We start from the raw sequence: 17998 nt of genomic DNA, 5'->3' as shown, positions 1-17998 counted from the left end.
TGAGAGATAAATTAGAGGTCCCCATTACCTACACGGTAGTGCAACAAAATAATCTGAGAGAGCAGTTCTGTGGAAATCTTGTATTTTATAATCATGTCTTAAATTCCAAATCCCTTACTTATCTGCCATTGGAGGTGTTCCATGATCTGGTCTTACCTTTCCTGTGTGGGTTTAATTTTTACCACTTTCCAGTGTGAACCCCCCCTCCCTCCATTGCAGTCAGATTAGTTTCCTTGATGCCCTTCCATCACGTTGAGCTCATTTCAGAATGGGACTGCCTGAGTACAGATCTTGGTCCTGTCATCCTGTCATTAACTAGCTTTTACTATGACTTTGGGCAAGCTGCTTTCGTTATCTCATCAGTAAAAAGGGGGTTGTAGTCATAATTTTCTAGTACCTAGCCTATAGTAAACACATACTAAAAATTAGCTATTAATAACACTTCTTCTGTATCTATATTCCTCTTCTTTAAACTCTGATAGCTCCAAAGTGATGCTAAACTGGCTCATAATACCAGTGAAGAAGAGAAAAACAGGAAGGGAAGAGTTTTAAGAACATATATGATTAGTTTGGTGTACATTTGAAGTTTTATTAAAAAGTTTACTTGAAAAATTAAACACTGAGACTATCTAAAACATACAAAGAACTCTTAAAATTCAACAATAAGAAAACTTACTTGGGCAGAAAATCTGAACTGATACCTCACCAGAGAAGACATATAGCTGACAAATAAGCATATAAAAGATGCTCAGCATTGTATGTCTTTAGGGAATTATAAATTAATACAACAATGAGATAGTACACCTGTTAGAATGACTAAAATCCAAAACACCAAATGCTGGCGAGGATGTGGGCAACAGGCACCCTCATTCATCACTTGTAGGAATGCAAAATTGTATGTACAGCAATGAATATTTTGGAAGCTAGTTTGGCAGTGTCTTACAAAGTTAAACATAGGTTTGCCATTAGGTATTTACCCAAATGAGTTCAAAATTTATGTCCACACAAATATTTATAGCAACTTTATTTATAATTGCCAAAAATTGGAAGTAATCAAGATGTCCTTCAGTAGGTGAATGCATAGACAAAATGTGTACATCCGTACAAAGGCATACTATTCACTAAAAAGAAATGAGCTGCTATAATGCCATGAAAAGACATGGAGGGACCTTAAATGTATATTGCTAGACGAAAGAAGCCAATCTGAAAAGGTTACATACCGTATAAGGCAACTATATGACTTCTGGAAAAGGCAAAATTATAAAGACAAGTAAAAGGATCAGTGGTTGCTACATGTTCAGCAGGAGGGGGAAAGGGATAGATAGGTGGAGCACAGGACATTTTTAGGGCAGTGAAGTTATTCTCTATGGTACTGTAATGGTAGATACATGTCAAATTTATCAAAACCTATAGATGTGAACACATCAAGAGTGAACCCTAATGTAAACTATGAACATTAGTAATGATGTATCAATTGGTTCATCATTGGTAACAAATGTACCACACTAATAGATGTTAATAGGGGAAATTGTGTGTGTGGAGGGGGAATAAAGTATACGGTAATGTACTTTCTGCATAATTTTTCTGTAAACCTAGAAATGCTCTAAAAAAGTAAAGTCCATTAATTTTAAAAAATGCTGCAGGCTTAAAATGGGAGTCCTGTGGAAGCCTGCTTATAATAATCTGGTCTTTGTGTCTTTTTTTTGAAACATGGATGCTCAAATATAAAATTGTTATTTTTTGTACTAAAGGGTAAAAATAAAAACCACCACCACCATAATTTTTTTAAAAAACTGAGAAAAATAACTTTTTAAATGCCACATTTTACCAGAGGAAACTCATGGATAACCTAAATATGAGTATTAGTGGTGAGAGTCGGAGTCTCTGAAGGGAACCTGAGAAGTTTAACTCGAAAATGTGAAGGATCTACTGATAAAAGAATTTTCCCTTCCGTGGTTATGTCAACTTTGGTTATTAGAATTGGGAGGCAGTGTACTCCAGCATGCATGGACTCACCTTAACCCCTTGACTTGTTCTTTCTGTCACAACACACGCACTGCTCCGGGCTGTGAAGTTCTTGTTCCCTTCAAAGTGAATTTAAAAATAAATTCTGCAGATCTCCTACTGGCCAGCTGCCAGTAAATGCATGAATGGATGAATGAACGAATGAATCAGCCATATAGTTAATGTAGAAAGCACTGGAGAATCCTTTTGAAGAGTGACAAATCCTTTGATTAAATATGTAATTCTCCCCTCACCCCAGTTTATTTTACAGTACATTCATATTTCTATTTAACTAATTAAAGCCAAGCACACTTACTTTAAGGAGACTTGACTACATTAAAGACTCACTTGTGAGGAAAATTATCTTCAGAATATTCAGAATGATGTGCTGGTTTATAAGTATCTCTGTTTTCTGCCTGAATTTCATTTGTGTTTGATCTTACAATTTAAAACTGCATTTTAGCAGAGTTTAATTTTTTGCTCTTTAATGGTTTATCAGATTTGGGTTTTATAAAAAACTTTGGCAAAGATACTTCATTCCAATTTTGAAATTTCTGTATTTATCAGCTTTTGTTGTTGAACAATATTATTGCACACTCGCCTGAACTTGACACATTGTTCTGGGTGACAGTGGACATAGTTTAGTCACAACTGATACCGTAACCATATAATGTCCATAGAAGCCTTTTGAAAGTAAGAGATAAGTGTGCATGGGAGTGTACATTCTGTGGTTTGGAGGTAATAATCTAGCATTAATTAATTCAGCTCTTTCAACAGATTATTTAGTCAATTAGCCATCTGCAGTGTGCTGATCATCAGGTTTACAAAGATGGCATGATCTTATTTATTTAGTATCCTGAAGTTTTCATTGTTTTTCAACCTATTTATCCATAAAGGTGGAATCATTGATGGTTAGAGTGGTTGTGATTTGTCACAGGTCACAGTGGTAAAATTTGTTATCTAGTATCAGTTACTGTCTCTGTGTTTTACATAACCTTGTGGTGAAACTTCTGGTATAGCTTTCCTTACTGCAATGTCACATACGTAATCATTCAGTTTGTGACTGGTTTTCCAGGTTAATAACATAGGATAGGAAAGCAACAGTAGTTTTATTTTTAAACTCACTATTTTGTAAATATTTACTTTGGTAATTAACTGTGATAAAAATGTGCACAGGCCAGAAAAATGTAATCATCCTGAAAGCATTTCCTGGATTAATAAATAGAATATTTTTACATTATACTTAGTTATATACTAAGTACATATTACTTAGATATATTTAGTGGCTGCTGTTGGAAAGTTTAAGATATTTGGAGTATATGTGTAAATCTCTGAGAATTAGAAACTTTGGCTGTTAAAAACGATATTTGCAGAGAAAATGTTTAAATTCAATTCAAGATTTACCATAGAGTTTCCTTCGTGTGTAAGGACAGTTTTTTTAGCCTGATATTTCTAAACCAGGTACAGCCTGTATTTCTACAGCATGGAATATCTCTGATTGCGTGTTTTAGAGCATTTGACTCTCTGTTATTAAAATATTGAATGGTTTAGAGGTTGCTTGCTCTTTATAAACACACATGTACTATTCTGACCTTACCTAATTTGAAAAAATTTTTCTTTCCCTTCTGTCTTTCCTCAAATGAATCTAGTTTTATTTTTGATGGTTGCGGTTCTTTAAATAATAAAAGTTTGTAACTAGCATTTTGACAGGTAGAAAGCAAATAAGAATTGGGAACTGAAACATTGTTACAGTAATATGTTTCAAATTTATTTTGAGAGATTGAAAATTATTTTGGCCTGAATGATCTTTTTTAAAAACTGCAGTTTTGATTTGGACGTTGGTCTTCTTTTATTTTTTATTTTTTAATTTTAATTTTAAGTTTTTTGGTAGCTGGCTGGTACAGGGATCTGAACCCTTGACCTTGCTTGGTGTTACAACTGGTCTCCTTTTATCTTCTTTTAAATTCATAATAAGCTTATACCCAGAAAACATTTGAAGGTAGTTATCAGAATTTTGGTTATGTTTTAGATCTCATCTCAATTTATAGAGGTGAAGAGATTTGTAGCATAAATGGCTTCCTTTTCCTTCATTAACTAGGTTTTGGTTAAGGGAGATTGAAGAAACCACTTGAAACACACCGTATTACCATCTTACTTGGAAATGATTCCATATTGAATGTTATCAGGACATTCTCAATTATTCAGGAGATTTACCGTGCATTCAATTTATGTTTGTGTGTATATGATTTTATCTAAAACAAATGTCAAAACTTACTTTCCTACTAGTTCATACATCTCTGAATATTTTTGGTAGTGTGCTGTGATTTTAGGTATTTAATAACCAATTTTAAAAACTGTATAAATTTTGATCAAAAAGATGACCTGTATAGATAGTGATTGACATAGTTTATTACTAATTATGTTTCATTTTATAGAGGGCTACTGAGCCAAGCCAGGCTATATACCATTGCTGCTGAAAAAAAGAATGATCTTCAAGAGGAGTCTGCTTCTGCTAGAAAGAATACCAATCAGTTTGATTGGGCTCTAATGAGATTAGATAATTCTGTCCGAAGAACTGGCCGCATTCCAAAGACGCTTCTAGAAAAAGTCTTTGATAGCACATGCCGCTCAGGTATTTCAAAATTTTCTGTTCAAAAGTTGAGCTTCTTAATAAATACTAGTCTGGGGACAACCTCATTGTAGAGTACCTTATTTGATAATTTTAATTTTGTTTATTATATTCTGATGATCGTCATGATTTTATGCTATGATGGACAAAGTTTGGAGTAACTAAAACATTTTGTTTTAGGTGTTTATTTCAAAATCAGCAAATAAAAATTGTCTTTTTGCTTTCTGTAGTTTATAGAAATAGAGTCACTGTCAGTGGTAAATTGTCTTGGAATGTAGTTGGCCCTCCATATCCCATGGGTTTCTCATTTGTGGAATCAACCAACCCTGGATCAAAAATATTTTTAAAAAAGATTACGTCTGTACTGAATATGTATAGACTTTTTTCTTGTCATTATTCCCTAAACAATGCAGTATAACAACTATTTACATAGAATTTTCATTGTATTAGGAATTTATTAAAAGCAATCTGGAGAGGATTTAAGTATACAGGAGGATGTGTATAGGTTATAAGCAAATACTACATCATTTTATATCAGGGATTTGAGCATCCACAGATTTCGCTATCTGTTGGAAGTCCTGGAACCACTTCCCCATGGATACTGAGGTATGACTGTGTTAGTTTATACCTTCCATTGTATAGTGTCAGCTTTCCCTAGGATGATCACATATGGCAGATTTCCAGATTGATTGATAATTATTATTTCTCATTTTCAGTTAGTCACTGAAACTTATGTGGGTCACTTATGCCTTTGATAATATGATGGAAGCTGTGAACCCTTCACCACAACCCACCCCCCCTCCAAAAAAGCCCACATGACAAACATGCATAATTTTGCAGGCAGTTTAAGAGGATTCACCAGCTTCTTGAAGCCCAGTCATGGATTTCAGCCACATTAAGTATAACTTACAGATTCTGATGAGGAGGGATACCAAAGTGGTGTCAATTATGACTATAACTGTGTGCATTTAAAGACTACTTTATCATTTTCTCTCTCCAATTTATTCAGAGTTGTTCAACCATCAGCACATTCAATTTTAGAACATTTTCATCAACCCAAAAAGAAACCCCTGGCCATTAGCTCCCAAATCATCCCATTCCTTCGAGCCCTAAGGAACCACTAGTGTATTTTCTGTCCCTGTAGATTTGCCTATTCTGGGAATTTCATATAAATGGAATCACAACAATAAGTGGTTTATTTTTGTTTTGTTTTAAAGTCAGCTTTCAGGGACATGTAGATAAAGGTTACGGATATAGGGATAAGAAAGTTTATATTATTTTGTAACTGATTATAAACCTAAGTTTGATATTCATGGATTTTAGTTATACTACTTTGTACAATTTTCATAAGCTGCTGAGAAGCTTAGCCTTTGAATTACAGCAAGTAACTGCTCATAAATTATGTTCTTTTTATTTTTGTATTTAATAGAGTCTTGCAGATTATATAGATTTCATAATGGTAGAGTCCCTAAGAAAGCAGACTAATATTTAAAAAGTAATTTAACTTGTAACTTTTAGTAACATTGTGAGTTAGGATAGGATTTTTCTTTTTCTTTTTTTTTTTTTTGTCTTTTTCGTGACCAGTACTCAGCCAGTCAGCGCACCAGCCATTCCTATATAGGATCCGAACCCGCGGTGGGAGCGTCGCTGCGCTCCCAGCGCCGCACTCGGGAGTGTGCCACGGGCTCGGCCCAGGATAGGATTTTTCTAATTTACAGACACTCTCAATATTTTTGGTGATTGAGCCAGAAGTTTTTTCAGTATTTATTGATTCCATTTAAAATTTTGATATTTGTTGTCTTTATGATATTGGTACTATTTTAAATGTTGTTCATTAACCTTTTTTTCATAGGTAGTCCAGGTGGTAATCAAGCCTTGCTTCTACTGCGCAGCTGTGGATCTCTCTTGCCTGAACTAAAGCTCGAAGAGAGAACAGAATTTGCTCATATAATATGGGATAAACTTCAGAAATTGGGTATGGATTGTTTGAATAAATGATATGTATGAGAGGTGTTGATATTTTTTCTTTTTATAAAAAATTGTTTCTTTACATAAATGCTGTAATTAAATTTTATGGAAAGTCTACATGATTCAGAAGTTTTTGGTAATATGATTTATTTGATGAGTTACAGTGACATCTAGGGGCATTAAAAATAAAATAATTTTTCATAACAGGTATTTCTTACAAGGATGGTAAATGAAAAAGTGCAAAATAGAGAGGCATTTGGTGTGTCAGAGTTATAAATGTATGTACCATTTGATCAAGTAGTTCCATTTGTTAGAAATTAGGTACAGATAGGGCCGGCCTGTGGCTCACTTGGGAGAGTGCGGTGCTGATAACACAAAGGCTACGGATTCGGATCCCATATAGGGATGGCCGGTTAGCTCACTGGGTGAGCGTGGTGCTGTCAACACCAAGTCAAGGGTTAAGATCCCCTTACCGTTCATCTTTTTTAAAAAAAAAAAAGAAAAGAAATTAGGTACAGATACATTCCCATGCACAAAAGGATACTCTTCATTGTAGATTGTTTTTAATAGCGGGAAATTGGAAGCAACTCTAATGTCCTTCACTGGGGGACTGGATAAATAAATTACGGAGTGTCTATAAAATAGAATACTGTGCATCCGTTAAAATGAAGGAGCTATTCATATACTGATGGGGGGACGTTCTCCAAAGTATAAATAAAAACTGAGGTGGAGAACAGAGTGTATAGTGTGCTGTGCTACCATTTTGAAGAAAAGTATGTGTGCATACAATATTAAAATGTTTCTGGAAGGATGATAAACACTAGATACAATTTTTTTTTCCTTTTTTTTTTTTTTCATTTCGGTGGCTGGCTGATATGCGGATCTGAACCCTTGACCTTGGTGTTGCATGCAATTTTTACTCTATACCTTTCTACACTTTTTCAGTTTTGAACCATATAAACATAGTACACATTCAGAAAAATAAAGTAGTTTAAAAGACCATTAGATAAAGTTCAGTGTTCATTTGTTATTTTAGAATATCTTAGCAAAGAATGGAAGGATCCTATAACATGTTAAAATTTAAATCCAACAACTGTGATGTGTAATGTGATGAAATAAGATGTATTTCTTATAGTAAAACAATACTAGAAATTATTATTTTTTAGGTGATGTGATTGTTTATCTGAAAAATCCCAGAGAGTCAGCTTACAGTAATTACCTGGGCATATTAAATGTTTGAGAATCTATAACTTTTCTAGTAATAAAATAAAAGGGATAAAAGGATCCAATTAAGCATAGCCACAGATATATAAAATATCTCACACAATCCTTCAAAAACTGTGTATGACCTATGTGAAAATATAGAATAAAGACAGATCCTTACCTGTTTTTATTCATAAAGAATTCATTTTGATGACAAGTCCAATTTATATAAATTTTTTAAAATATAAGTAACTGTTAGAATTCAGAATGGAAAAGAATTTTGTAAGTATAAAAGCAGCAGAAAAATGAAGATTAGGAGTTGACTTTATAAAAATAAGAAATTTTTATATGTCAGTAAGTCATGTAATTAAAGTGTGACTGGGACACATATTTGCAAAAAAGATTATGGGAGTACAGTATTCCTAAATACAAAAGAGCCCTTGCTCAGCATTAATAAAACCTCCTCAATAGAAATATAGATAATGTATTACTTTCTGTTCCCAAATATGTCTTTCCTCTGTACTGTACCCTTTATGAGGGTGGAATCAATAACTTCATTGTTTTCCTCTTTGCCAGTATCAGGTTGCTTTTTACATGACAATACTTGATACGTAGTTGTTGAATTAATACTGCTAGAGACCTGGTAGATTGTCAGTGTGACTCCTGCTTTCAGACTTGTAAAGCTGTAATAGATCTTTTAGTTTAGGTAACATGTCCAAAGTTACAGAATGAGCTACTGACAGATCTGTGACTGGAATTGTGCTATCTGAACTGATGGGGATTCTGGAGGAAATGCTGGAAATAATAGAATCTCATTTCAATGTTGACATATTCTATATTCTTAAAAATAGAATTATATCTGCTATACTTCTTTGGCCATACCGTGATAATATATATCTTCTTAACTGTTTTTTTTTTTTTTTAAGATGACCGGTAAGGGGATCTTAACCCTTGACTTGGTGTTGTCAGCACCATGCTCACCCATTGAGCTAACCGGCCATCCCTATATGGGATCCGAACCCGTGGCCTTGGTGTTATCAGCACCACACTCTCCCGAGTGAGCCACAGGCCGGCCCTCTTATCTGTTTTTGATCAAGTTGTTAATGTTTTCTGACATGTTCTGTTTTCACTCTTTCAATCAATCCATTTTTGAAGCCATGTTTTAAATTGCTCCATTCTAGAGTTTTACCTCCAGTCCAAATTAATATCTCTCTTCTGTATGCCCCTTGTGGCTACCGCCATTTGCCTTGTATTAGAGTTGTGCGTGTCTTTTTTACACTTTACTCTTGGAGGCTGATGCTCATATCTTATTCATATTTGGATCTTCCTCATCAGCTTTTCAGTGTTTTGCACATGTTGGGTACTAAAGTAGCATTAGTTGAATTTGTAGAAAATGGTCAGGCAAATTTAACTTGACTTTTTTAAATTTAAATTTTACTTCATTAAACAGTAGATAAATTAACATGGCTCAAAATTCAAAAGATTCAGTAGAGTTTATAGTGAAAGACTTCAACTCATGTTTCCCCACCACCCATTTCTACTTTTGGGGGCAGTCAGTCAACTCTAACTTAAAAAAAAAAATTCTCCAAGAGAATAATCACATTTTAGAAAAGGGTAGATGTAATTTTTTAGAAAATGGTTTCTTACAGAAGGCTATTAAAATCATTTACTTGCTGTTGAAAAAAACTTTGATCAGTAGCATTGTGTCTGTAATGTGGTAAAGACTGCTTTATATAGAAAAATCAGTCATTTTTAAATTTAGGAGTATTGTCAGCATTTTCTAGTAGAAAGAATATTATGCATGATAATATTTTAATAAGAGACTTTTTAATATCTGAACAGGCAGTTACTGTAACTACAGTAATACAGTAATTACCATCTTATATGGTTAGCTTGCCCTGTTCTGACAGGATATCCAAGTAGATGGGTCTGAGTGTTAAGACAGATGGGAGAAATGCTAAAGTTATCATTTTACTCTTTTTTGTTTGCCAAATTTAGGTACAGATGATTTTAGTAGTGATAAAGGATATGATTTTTAAATGCTTTTCTAAAAATTTGATTTAAATTTCATTTGTAGGTACTGTATATGATGTGAGTCACTACAATGCTTTACTTAAAGTCTATCTTCAAAATGAACATAAATTCTCACCAACTGATTTCCTGGCAAAAATGGAGGAAGCAAACATTCAGCCAAATCGAGTGGGTAGTTGCTATGTGAATATTTATTGGTCACATCCATTTTTTTTTTACCCAGAAAAAATATTTTTTTTAATTAACCAACCCATTTCATTGACAGGTAACATACCAGAGGTTGATTGCTGCTTATTGTAATGTAGGAGATATTGAAGGTGCCAGGTATGGATATCTATAAATGCATGTTTAAGCAAACAAATTTGTAAATTTTATAAACCTGTAATATAATCACTCCTTTCTTTTAAAGTTTCTTCTTAGTAAGGCACATTATTTTAGAAGTACTTCAGTCTAGCAAATTTTGTAATGTGAATTAGATAAAATGTAAATTATTCTGTTAAGAGGGAAAAGATGAGTTAAAAATTCCTATTGTAAATAAAAATTTAATTTATTGGAGCAGAGGCATAAAATTGTTGAGGTATAAGCTGGCTTTACTTTTTTTTTTTTAAAGGTTTCCTGAGGGAAATGTTCTTGGCCATTTAAACTGTGTTCATTTTTAAAACTGGAAATATGCTCTTTATTTCATTGATTCATATAAAATCAGTTGTGACATGTCTCTGCTTATGTAAAATTTATTACTTTTGAATTGAAGATTTGGGAAATAAGGGATAAATTGTAATCTCATTTTTAACTAAATGAATCTTACTAAACTTTATGCTTTTTAAAGGTTAATTAGTGTAGAACAATCAGATTTTTAAAAATTAGTATTTTAAACATGAATACTTTAAGACTATTAATACTTCAGGGAGTGGGATTTTGTGGGAAGGGGATCAGTTTTCACTTTACAGTTTTTTTTTTTTCTTTTTTTTTGCACTTTATAGTTTTTAAAACAAGCATGTGTTGCGCTTATGTCTTAAAAACAAAAATAACTCAAAACCTAGTTCTTTTTATTTATTTATTTATTTTATTTACCTTTTTTGGGGGGGGGCCTAATTCTATACATGTTTTTAATAGTATTTTTTACATATACTTTCAAGGAGTATCTTCATTTCTCTTAAGTATCTTTATTTCTCTTTTACTGCAGCAAGATTCTTGGATTTATGAAAACTAAGGATCTTCCCATCACGGAAGCAGTATTCAGTGCCCTTGTTACAGGGCATGCAAGAGCTGGGTAATGTTCAACCTAAGCTTTTGGTTCTTAAAAGAGGTTTAAGTTTTAGAAAATTATAATAGAAAATTTCTAAAACATGTTTATTTACCCCTTCAAGAAAAACGTTCGTGTGTGAAGTAAAACATATTAATATTTTTATAAATTTTTTTTTTTTGCGTGGCTGGCCAGTATGGGGATCTGAACTCTTGACCTTGTTATAGCATCGTGCTCTAACCAACTGAGCTAACTGGCCAGCCTTATATTAATATTTCTATAATTTGCTCTTAAAGTAGTTTCACAATAATTCTATTTGAAATTATTAAATTAAAAAAATAGGGCTGAGTAAATTTATAAAGTTTATTAACTGCTCTGGAAAATATTTTTATTTTTGAAGGGTAATTTACTAAACGTTGTTATTACTTTAAAAGGTAAATCTGAGTCATAACATACTTAGTATAAAAGGGTATAATGCTTTTTTAATGCTTATGAAATTATTGTATAATTTGGTTTTTTAGGGGGATCAGATGTTTATGATCTTTATCATTTCAGAAACATATAACCAGTTTAATATGTATTTGTCCTTTTCTCACATCATAATTTCAAATGGTACTTTGAATTTTTATTTTAATCGGCATAAGTAATATATTTTAGTTTGAATAATTATATTATATTTGGCAATATTATAGTAATCTATTTTTTTTAATTAACTTATAGAGATATGAAGAAAGCAGAAAATATTCTCACAGTGATGAAAGAGGCTGGAATTGAGCCTGGTCCAGACACATACCTAGCATTACTGAATGCATATGCTGAGAAGGGTGACATTGACCATGTTAAGGAGGTATGATTTAGGCCATGTAAATAAAATAATTTAAAATCAATTGTGTAAACTTGTGTTATGTTTTGTATGTAGCAGAAAAGTGTAGTTTATACCTGTTTTTATAGATGTCTTCATGTAGAGAGTAGTATTTCAGAAGAATTCTTATTATAGTTTGGTACTTTGGTATTGATATGTAACAGTTATTATTGAGATAAAATATTTCCTGTTTTATAAAAGAATTCCTAAACAATTAGATGGTATTTGTTCCTAATGTTTTGAATCTTAGTATTTTAATTTGTTAGCATTAATACTTAAATAAACATTGGTTTCTAACTTGTTCTTCTAATTTCTGGAACCGTCTGTAGACTCTGGAGAAGGTGGAGAAGTCTGATCTTTACCTTATGGACAGTGATTTATTGCAAGTAATCCTTAGATTTAGTAAAGCTGGGTATCCTCAATATGTCTCAGAAATTTTGGAAAAAATTACTTATGAAAGAAGATGTATTCCAGGTAATTCTTAAAAATTTATTTACATGGTTTTTACAAAAACTGGAATTGCTATTTTTACATGATAGAAAGAGCATTCTCTAACCTTAAGGAGTTGTGGTAGGTGAACATAGGACTCTTTCTTTTTGAGGCTGGAGGACTCTTTAAAAAAGCTTACTAAGCTAAAAAATGTGACTGAATGAATACAGGGAAATATTTTGATTTGGAAGTATTTTATTGTTATTTAGGCAGACATATCCTTTTGGTGTTTGCAATTCCTAATTTTGTCTTTAGCATTGATTGCAGTTTTAAAACATTGTTCAGTTGAGTAACAAAAGATGTCTTTGTTTTCTTTCCAGATGCAATGAATCTCATTTTGCTTTTAGTCACTGAAAAATTGGAAGATACAGCATTGCAAATTTTATTAACATGTTCTATATCAAGGGAATACAATCTGAGTAACTTTGGCAGTTTCTTTTTACGACACTGTGTGACTATGAATACGGTATTTTGTCCATTTTTACTTTGTAGATAGTGTAATTGGCAGTGAAATAACATTCTTATAGTATAAGAAAATTTATGGAATTAGATCAATTGTTTTTTTTTTTTTTTTTTTTTTTTTAAAGATGACTGTAAGGGGATCTTAACCCTTGACTTGGTGTTGTCAGCACTACACTCTCCCGAGTGAGCCACGGGCCGGCCCTGAATTAGATCAATTGTCAACATTATAAAAACCTTGATTTTGTGTTGTAAGATTTTTAGGTAGAAAGATGCTTAAATATTTCATCCCCGAAGTGGTAGAATATTTGTAGAAGGCCAAATAGGATATTTGCCAGTCTAGCTGATATGACTTCTTTCCCCCTAGCCTGTGGAGAAGCTGACAGAGTACTGTAGGAAGCTAAAGGAAGCACAGATGCACTCATCGGCTTTGCAGTTCACGCTTCATTGTGCTTTGCTAACCAATAAAACAGGTACTATCTTCTTATGTTTAAAACCAACCTAAGTCAGTTTTGCTGAGGTAGCTTTGTGATATTTTATGGTATCTCTTTCAGATTTGGCAAAAGCTTTATTGAAGGCTGTGAAGGAAGAAGGTTTTCCTGTCAGAACTCACTATTTCTGGCCTTTGCTAGTTGGACATCAGAAGGAGAAAAACGTTCAAGGTTAGGTTTTTTTCTCTTACCAATTTGTAATGGTTCAGAGAGACAGGGTAACAGTTTGTACACACATCTAATTGAATTCTTTCAGAAAGATTACTTTTTTTTTTTTAGAAAGATTACTTTAGATCTTGTGAGAAAATGGAATTGTTTTGTATCGTAGCAAAATATTACATGAGCATTTTAAAAAGTAAAACATGATGGATTCCTTTCATATTAGTTTTTTTTCTTAATTCATCTCTGATCTTGATATTTAATTTTTTTTTTTTTTTTCTTTACTGCCTGGCTGGTAGGGGGATCCGAACCCTTGACCTTGGTGTTATAACACTGAGTTCTAATCTACTGAGCTAACTGGACAGCTCCTCTGATTTTGATATTTAAACTTGTGAGTGTAGTTTTATTTTTTAAGTTATTTTATTTTATTTATTTTTTTGGTGGCTAGCTGGTATGGAGTTCCAAACCCTTGGCCTTGGTGTTACAACACTGTGCTTTAACCAGCTGAGTTAACCAGCTAGCCTGTAAGTGTAGTTTTAAACAGCTCACTATTTTTAAGTTTTTAAAACTTTCTAGTTCTTGATTGTACATATACTTTTTGAAATTAGTTTGTCTACCCTTAATAAAAATAAAGTTATATATTATCAGATTCATGAAAATGAAAAGTGTCCATTTTCTTTGTGGACCATTCTATTCTCAACTGAGATTAGGTACAATAATAGGAAAGGCAGGAAAACTTTTATTGCAAAATGGGTGCTCATGACCTGACAGCCTGCTGATTGAAGGACAGAGATGTTCAATCTTTCAGGTTCTTAAGTACGTTTAAGCATTTAGCATACTTTTCCCTTGTACACATGGGATGTCTATAGGATATGAATAAGAATTGAACAAATATTAAATTTTAGAGTACGTATCTAATTCTTTGGTTTGCATTATTGGTAATTCAGAAAGAGTAGTCTCATAAAAAGCTGCTTTTAACAGAAGTGCTTCCCCCTTGGGGAAACAAAAAATGGTTTTTTTCATTTTATCTTGCAGTATAATGTGCTTTGGAATGAGATGCAGAGTTGTTAGTGTGACATTGGATGACAAACAAAATGCACAAACAACAAAAAAGTGCTTTTAGCAGACTTTCATATTGCAATCTTATTTTAAATAAATAGCCGTCTTCTGGTTTAAAGGAAGTAGTGAAACAAGTATTCCCTAATTGTTTCTGGCTGTAAAAGTCTGTAAATCCTTTTTTAGAAAAATCTTTGTGAAAATAATATGCTAGTTCATTAACTCTTTGTATATCCTCCAGTTCTGAAAGCTTCAAAAGGTAACCTTTAACCTAATATTTTTGAACCACAGAAAATTTACGTCATTCCATCACACTCTTTGGGCATGTTATTGTCCACCTTTACATAGGTATGAAAATACTTTGGGTACCCTGTTGAGATGTTTGTTTATTAGGTAAATTTGCTTTCCTCAACCATCTCACAGTATCTAGACTTGAATTGGTTACTACAGTTTTACTACTCAGTACACATAAAAGAATTTAGGTAATTTCTTTCTATAGTTGCAGCTGGTTGAATTCATAGGAAATTGGCTTTATCTTGAATCCATCTTTTTTTTAGAATCTCACAATTTAGATTTCAAAGGTACCTTGTGGAAAGCTCGCATTACATTAACGAAGGAACAGAGAGCCACAGAGATTCAGTGACTGACCTTAGGTTCCACGTCTAGCCATCAGTAGTGCTGGGATTAGAACAGAAGATATCTGCCCTCCTATTTAAATATTCTTTTTATACCATAACACCTTTTGTAAATATTAGACTTTTGTAAATATTACTTTCTATTTATTTTATAAAAATTCTTTGCTATTGTTTAAAAATTAGGTCTCCAGCTTTTATATTAAGGACATTTAAAGCAGAGGTACCAAATTTTTTAACCTGAAGGTTTCATCTGGAAAAATACAAAAGCTTATGCTTTACTGAGCAATATGACTTGAGAGTGCAGGAGATTGTCAGTTGTTTTATAGTTTTTAAAAACTGTGTGTTCTACTTTGCAGGAGGTCCTGAAAGATTGCAAAGTATACATTCTACAATGTTCTTTCATATAATAGGGAAATGACTATATGTATTCTGTACAGTTTCTTTCGGGTAAGATAAGAAAGTAGCATTCTTCTTAGTGCAGTGTATTTGTTCTTTGTCCAGTGAAATTTATGTATAAACTGGTAGAAATCACAAGAGAAAATATGGCTGCATTGATGAAGGATGTATGGGAGTGTTTCACAAGGAATAAATAAACCCTTCAGGAAATCAAAGAAATATATTTGGAGGTCAAATAAAACTGAACCAAGAGTTTTCAGCAGTAGGATAATCAAATTTCTATTGAATTTTTCTGGCTGTAAATTTAGCCATCACCAACTTCTTTCTTCTAATTATTTCCTCATGGCTCATCTTACTAGTATTTAACTCTGTGACCAGGTGTAAAAGTTACAACTTAGGATAATATGTTTTTAGCAAGTTGGCCTAAATGAGAGGAAATAACCCAGAATGGGTAGGGATCAATATCCCTTGGTATATTTAGAAAACATAAAAATAAGAATATAAAAGGGGTAAAATAAGTAAGGACGGGCTGATCCAAAATCCTAAATGTCAGTTGAATGAAGTGTTTGAACAGAGGGAACTTATTTTTCAAAAAGTAGGGAATTGCCTTCTTTGAGATTGTCTCTCAGAGAAAAAAATTAAATAAATAAATAAATACAAAGCAATTGCTTCCTAATAAAGTGAGTGTGCTAGGTGGAGTGTAAAATGTGGTGCAGTCATAGTCAATGAAAGTTGTTCAGGTAAACCACATATCTTTCCCAATAGTTTGAACTATTTTAGTTCTTATGAAACTTTTTGAATGGAGACTTTTTTCTAGATTTATAAACTTTCTTGTGACTGCATTGAAATATTTTTATTGTTTATTTTGTCAGTTTAGGTTTTCTGGGTTCACATAGGTTTGGAATCCATTTTTATGTAAGTTAGTATAAAATTATTTTAATCTTTATTTCAAAAAGAAATGTAAATTGTATTTTTTACGAGAATTTATGTAGATATTTCAGTTTGATCACATTTTTCCTCCTTATTGATAAGTGCTTCCTTCCTCCCATCTGACTATTGTTATTGAAGTGAATACTTTGTACTCTCCCTCAGGATGCCTGAGAAAGTGACTGAACTTTTCTGAGCAGGAGGAGTGATCCCAGATTTTCTTAAGCCTGCTTTAGTTTCAGTTAGAAAGATGTGTAAGTTAAAAATGTCAGCAACACTGATGATCAAAAATGAGCAGAAGCACTGCTTCATTGGAAAAATGAAGAATTAAGAGAATGAAATGTACTTGAGGCACAGATGATGTGGTGAAGTGTTTCAAAGGGAATAAGAATCTTCTGTCTGCAATCAATTTGTTGGCCTGTTTTCAACCATTAGAAAATCTGTCATCTATGGAACTTTTGAAAATTCTTGAGGTTTCTTTTTTTCTTTTGGCTGGCCGGTGCAGCTCAAACCCCTAGACCTTGGTGTTATCAGTATCAAATGCACTAACCAACTGAGCTAACTGGCCAGCCCTATTGAGTATTTTGATACAACTAAAAAAATTAAAACATTATTGCTACTATTAACATTTATTTAGTAGTTTTAGGGTTTCACACATTTAAAAATTTTTTTTAATAACCATCCTGAGAGGTAAGTAGGGAGCTTTGTTGTCATCATTCCTATAGTACAGACAAGGAATGACTAAAACTCACACCTTTGGTGGCAGAACAAGGCCTTGATTCTGGTTCCTTCTGATTCCAGGAAAAAAATGTAAGTTTTAGCATTTTTATAGTGTTGCAAACACCTGCCAGCAATTAGGAGACTTGGCATTTTATTCAAGGTCTGCCTGTGATCTTGGAGAAATCACTTTACACTTTTGTTAAGATGCAGATTAGTTGCCTCCCTCTTTTTTTAATTGACAAAAATTGTACATATTCAAGGTGTACAGTGTGATGAGACAATATATGTATACATTGTGTAGGGATTACCACAAATTAATTAACAGATTCATTGCCACCCATTGTTACCTGTGTGTGTGTATGTTATGTCGTAGGGACACTTAAAATCTGCTCTTATCAAATTTCAAGTAAATAGTACAGTGTTATTAACTATAGTCACCATGCTGTAACTAGGTCTCTAGAACTTACTTATCTTAAAGCTGAGAATTCGTATCCTTTGACCAATATTCCCCCGTCCCTGGCAACCATGCTTTCTACTCTCTGTTTCTGTGAGTTTACCTGTTTTAGATTCCACATATAAGTGAGATCATACAGTATTGTCTTTCTGTGGCTGGCTTAATTCACTTGATTAGTTGACTTCTAAAGGCATTTCCAGCTTTATTTACATAGAGAAGAACACCCCTTCCCTCACATAAACTGAGTTGAAAGCCTTGTTAATATAGAGTTT

At 32.9% G+C, this 17998-nt stretch overlaps 1 protein-coding gene across 1 annotated transcript in view; it reads left to right on the top strand.

Annotated features, from left to right (window-relative positions):
- LRPPRC (leucine rich pentatricopeptide repeat containing) overlaps positions 1-17998 on the top strand; it is a 106293-nt gene that overhangs the window by 11733 nt on the left and 76562 nt on the right. The window contains exons 2-11 of the mRNA XM_063078331.1: positions 4440-4636; positions 6486-6608; positions 9882-10003; positions 10101-10159; positions 11019-11105; positions 11799-11925; positions 12270-12414; positions 12750-12895; positions 13256-13361; positions 13443-13550. Coding sequence (XP_062934401.1) covers positions 4440-4636; positions 6486-6608; positions 9882-10003; positions 10101-10159; positions 11019-11105; positions 11799-11925; positions 12270-12414; positions 12750-12895; positions 13256-13361; positions 13443-13550 — 1220 coding nt within the window. The remainder of the gene's footprint in view (positions 1-4439; positions 4637-6485; positions 6609-9881; positions 10004-10100; positions 10160-11018; positions 11106-11798; positions 11926-12269; positions 12415-12749; positions 12896-13255; positions 13362-13442; positions 13551-17998) is intronic.

This window comes from Cynocephalus volans, chromosome 14 (genome assembly GCF_027409185.1).
Source record: "Cynocephalus volans isolate mCynVol1 chromosome 14, mCynVol1.pri, whole genome shotgun sequence".
NCBI lineage: Eukaryota > Metazoa > Chordata > Mammalia > Dermoptera > Cynocephalidae > Cynocephalus > Cynocephalus volans.
This window is presented reverse-complemented; position numbering and strand designations above follow the sequence as displayed.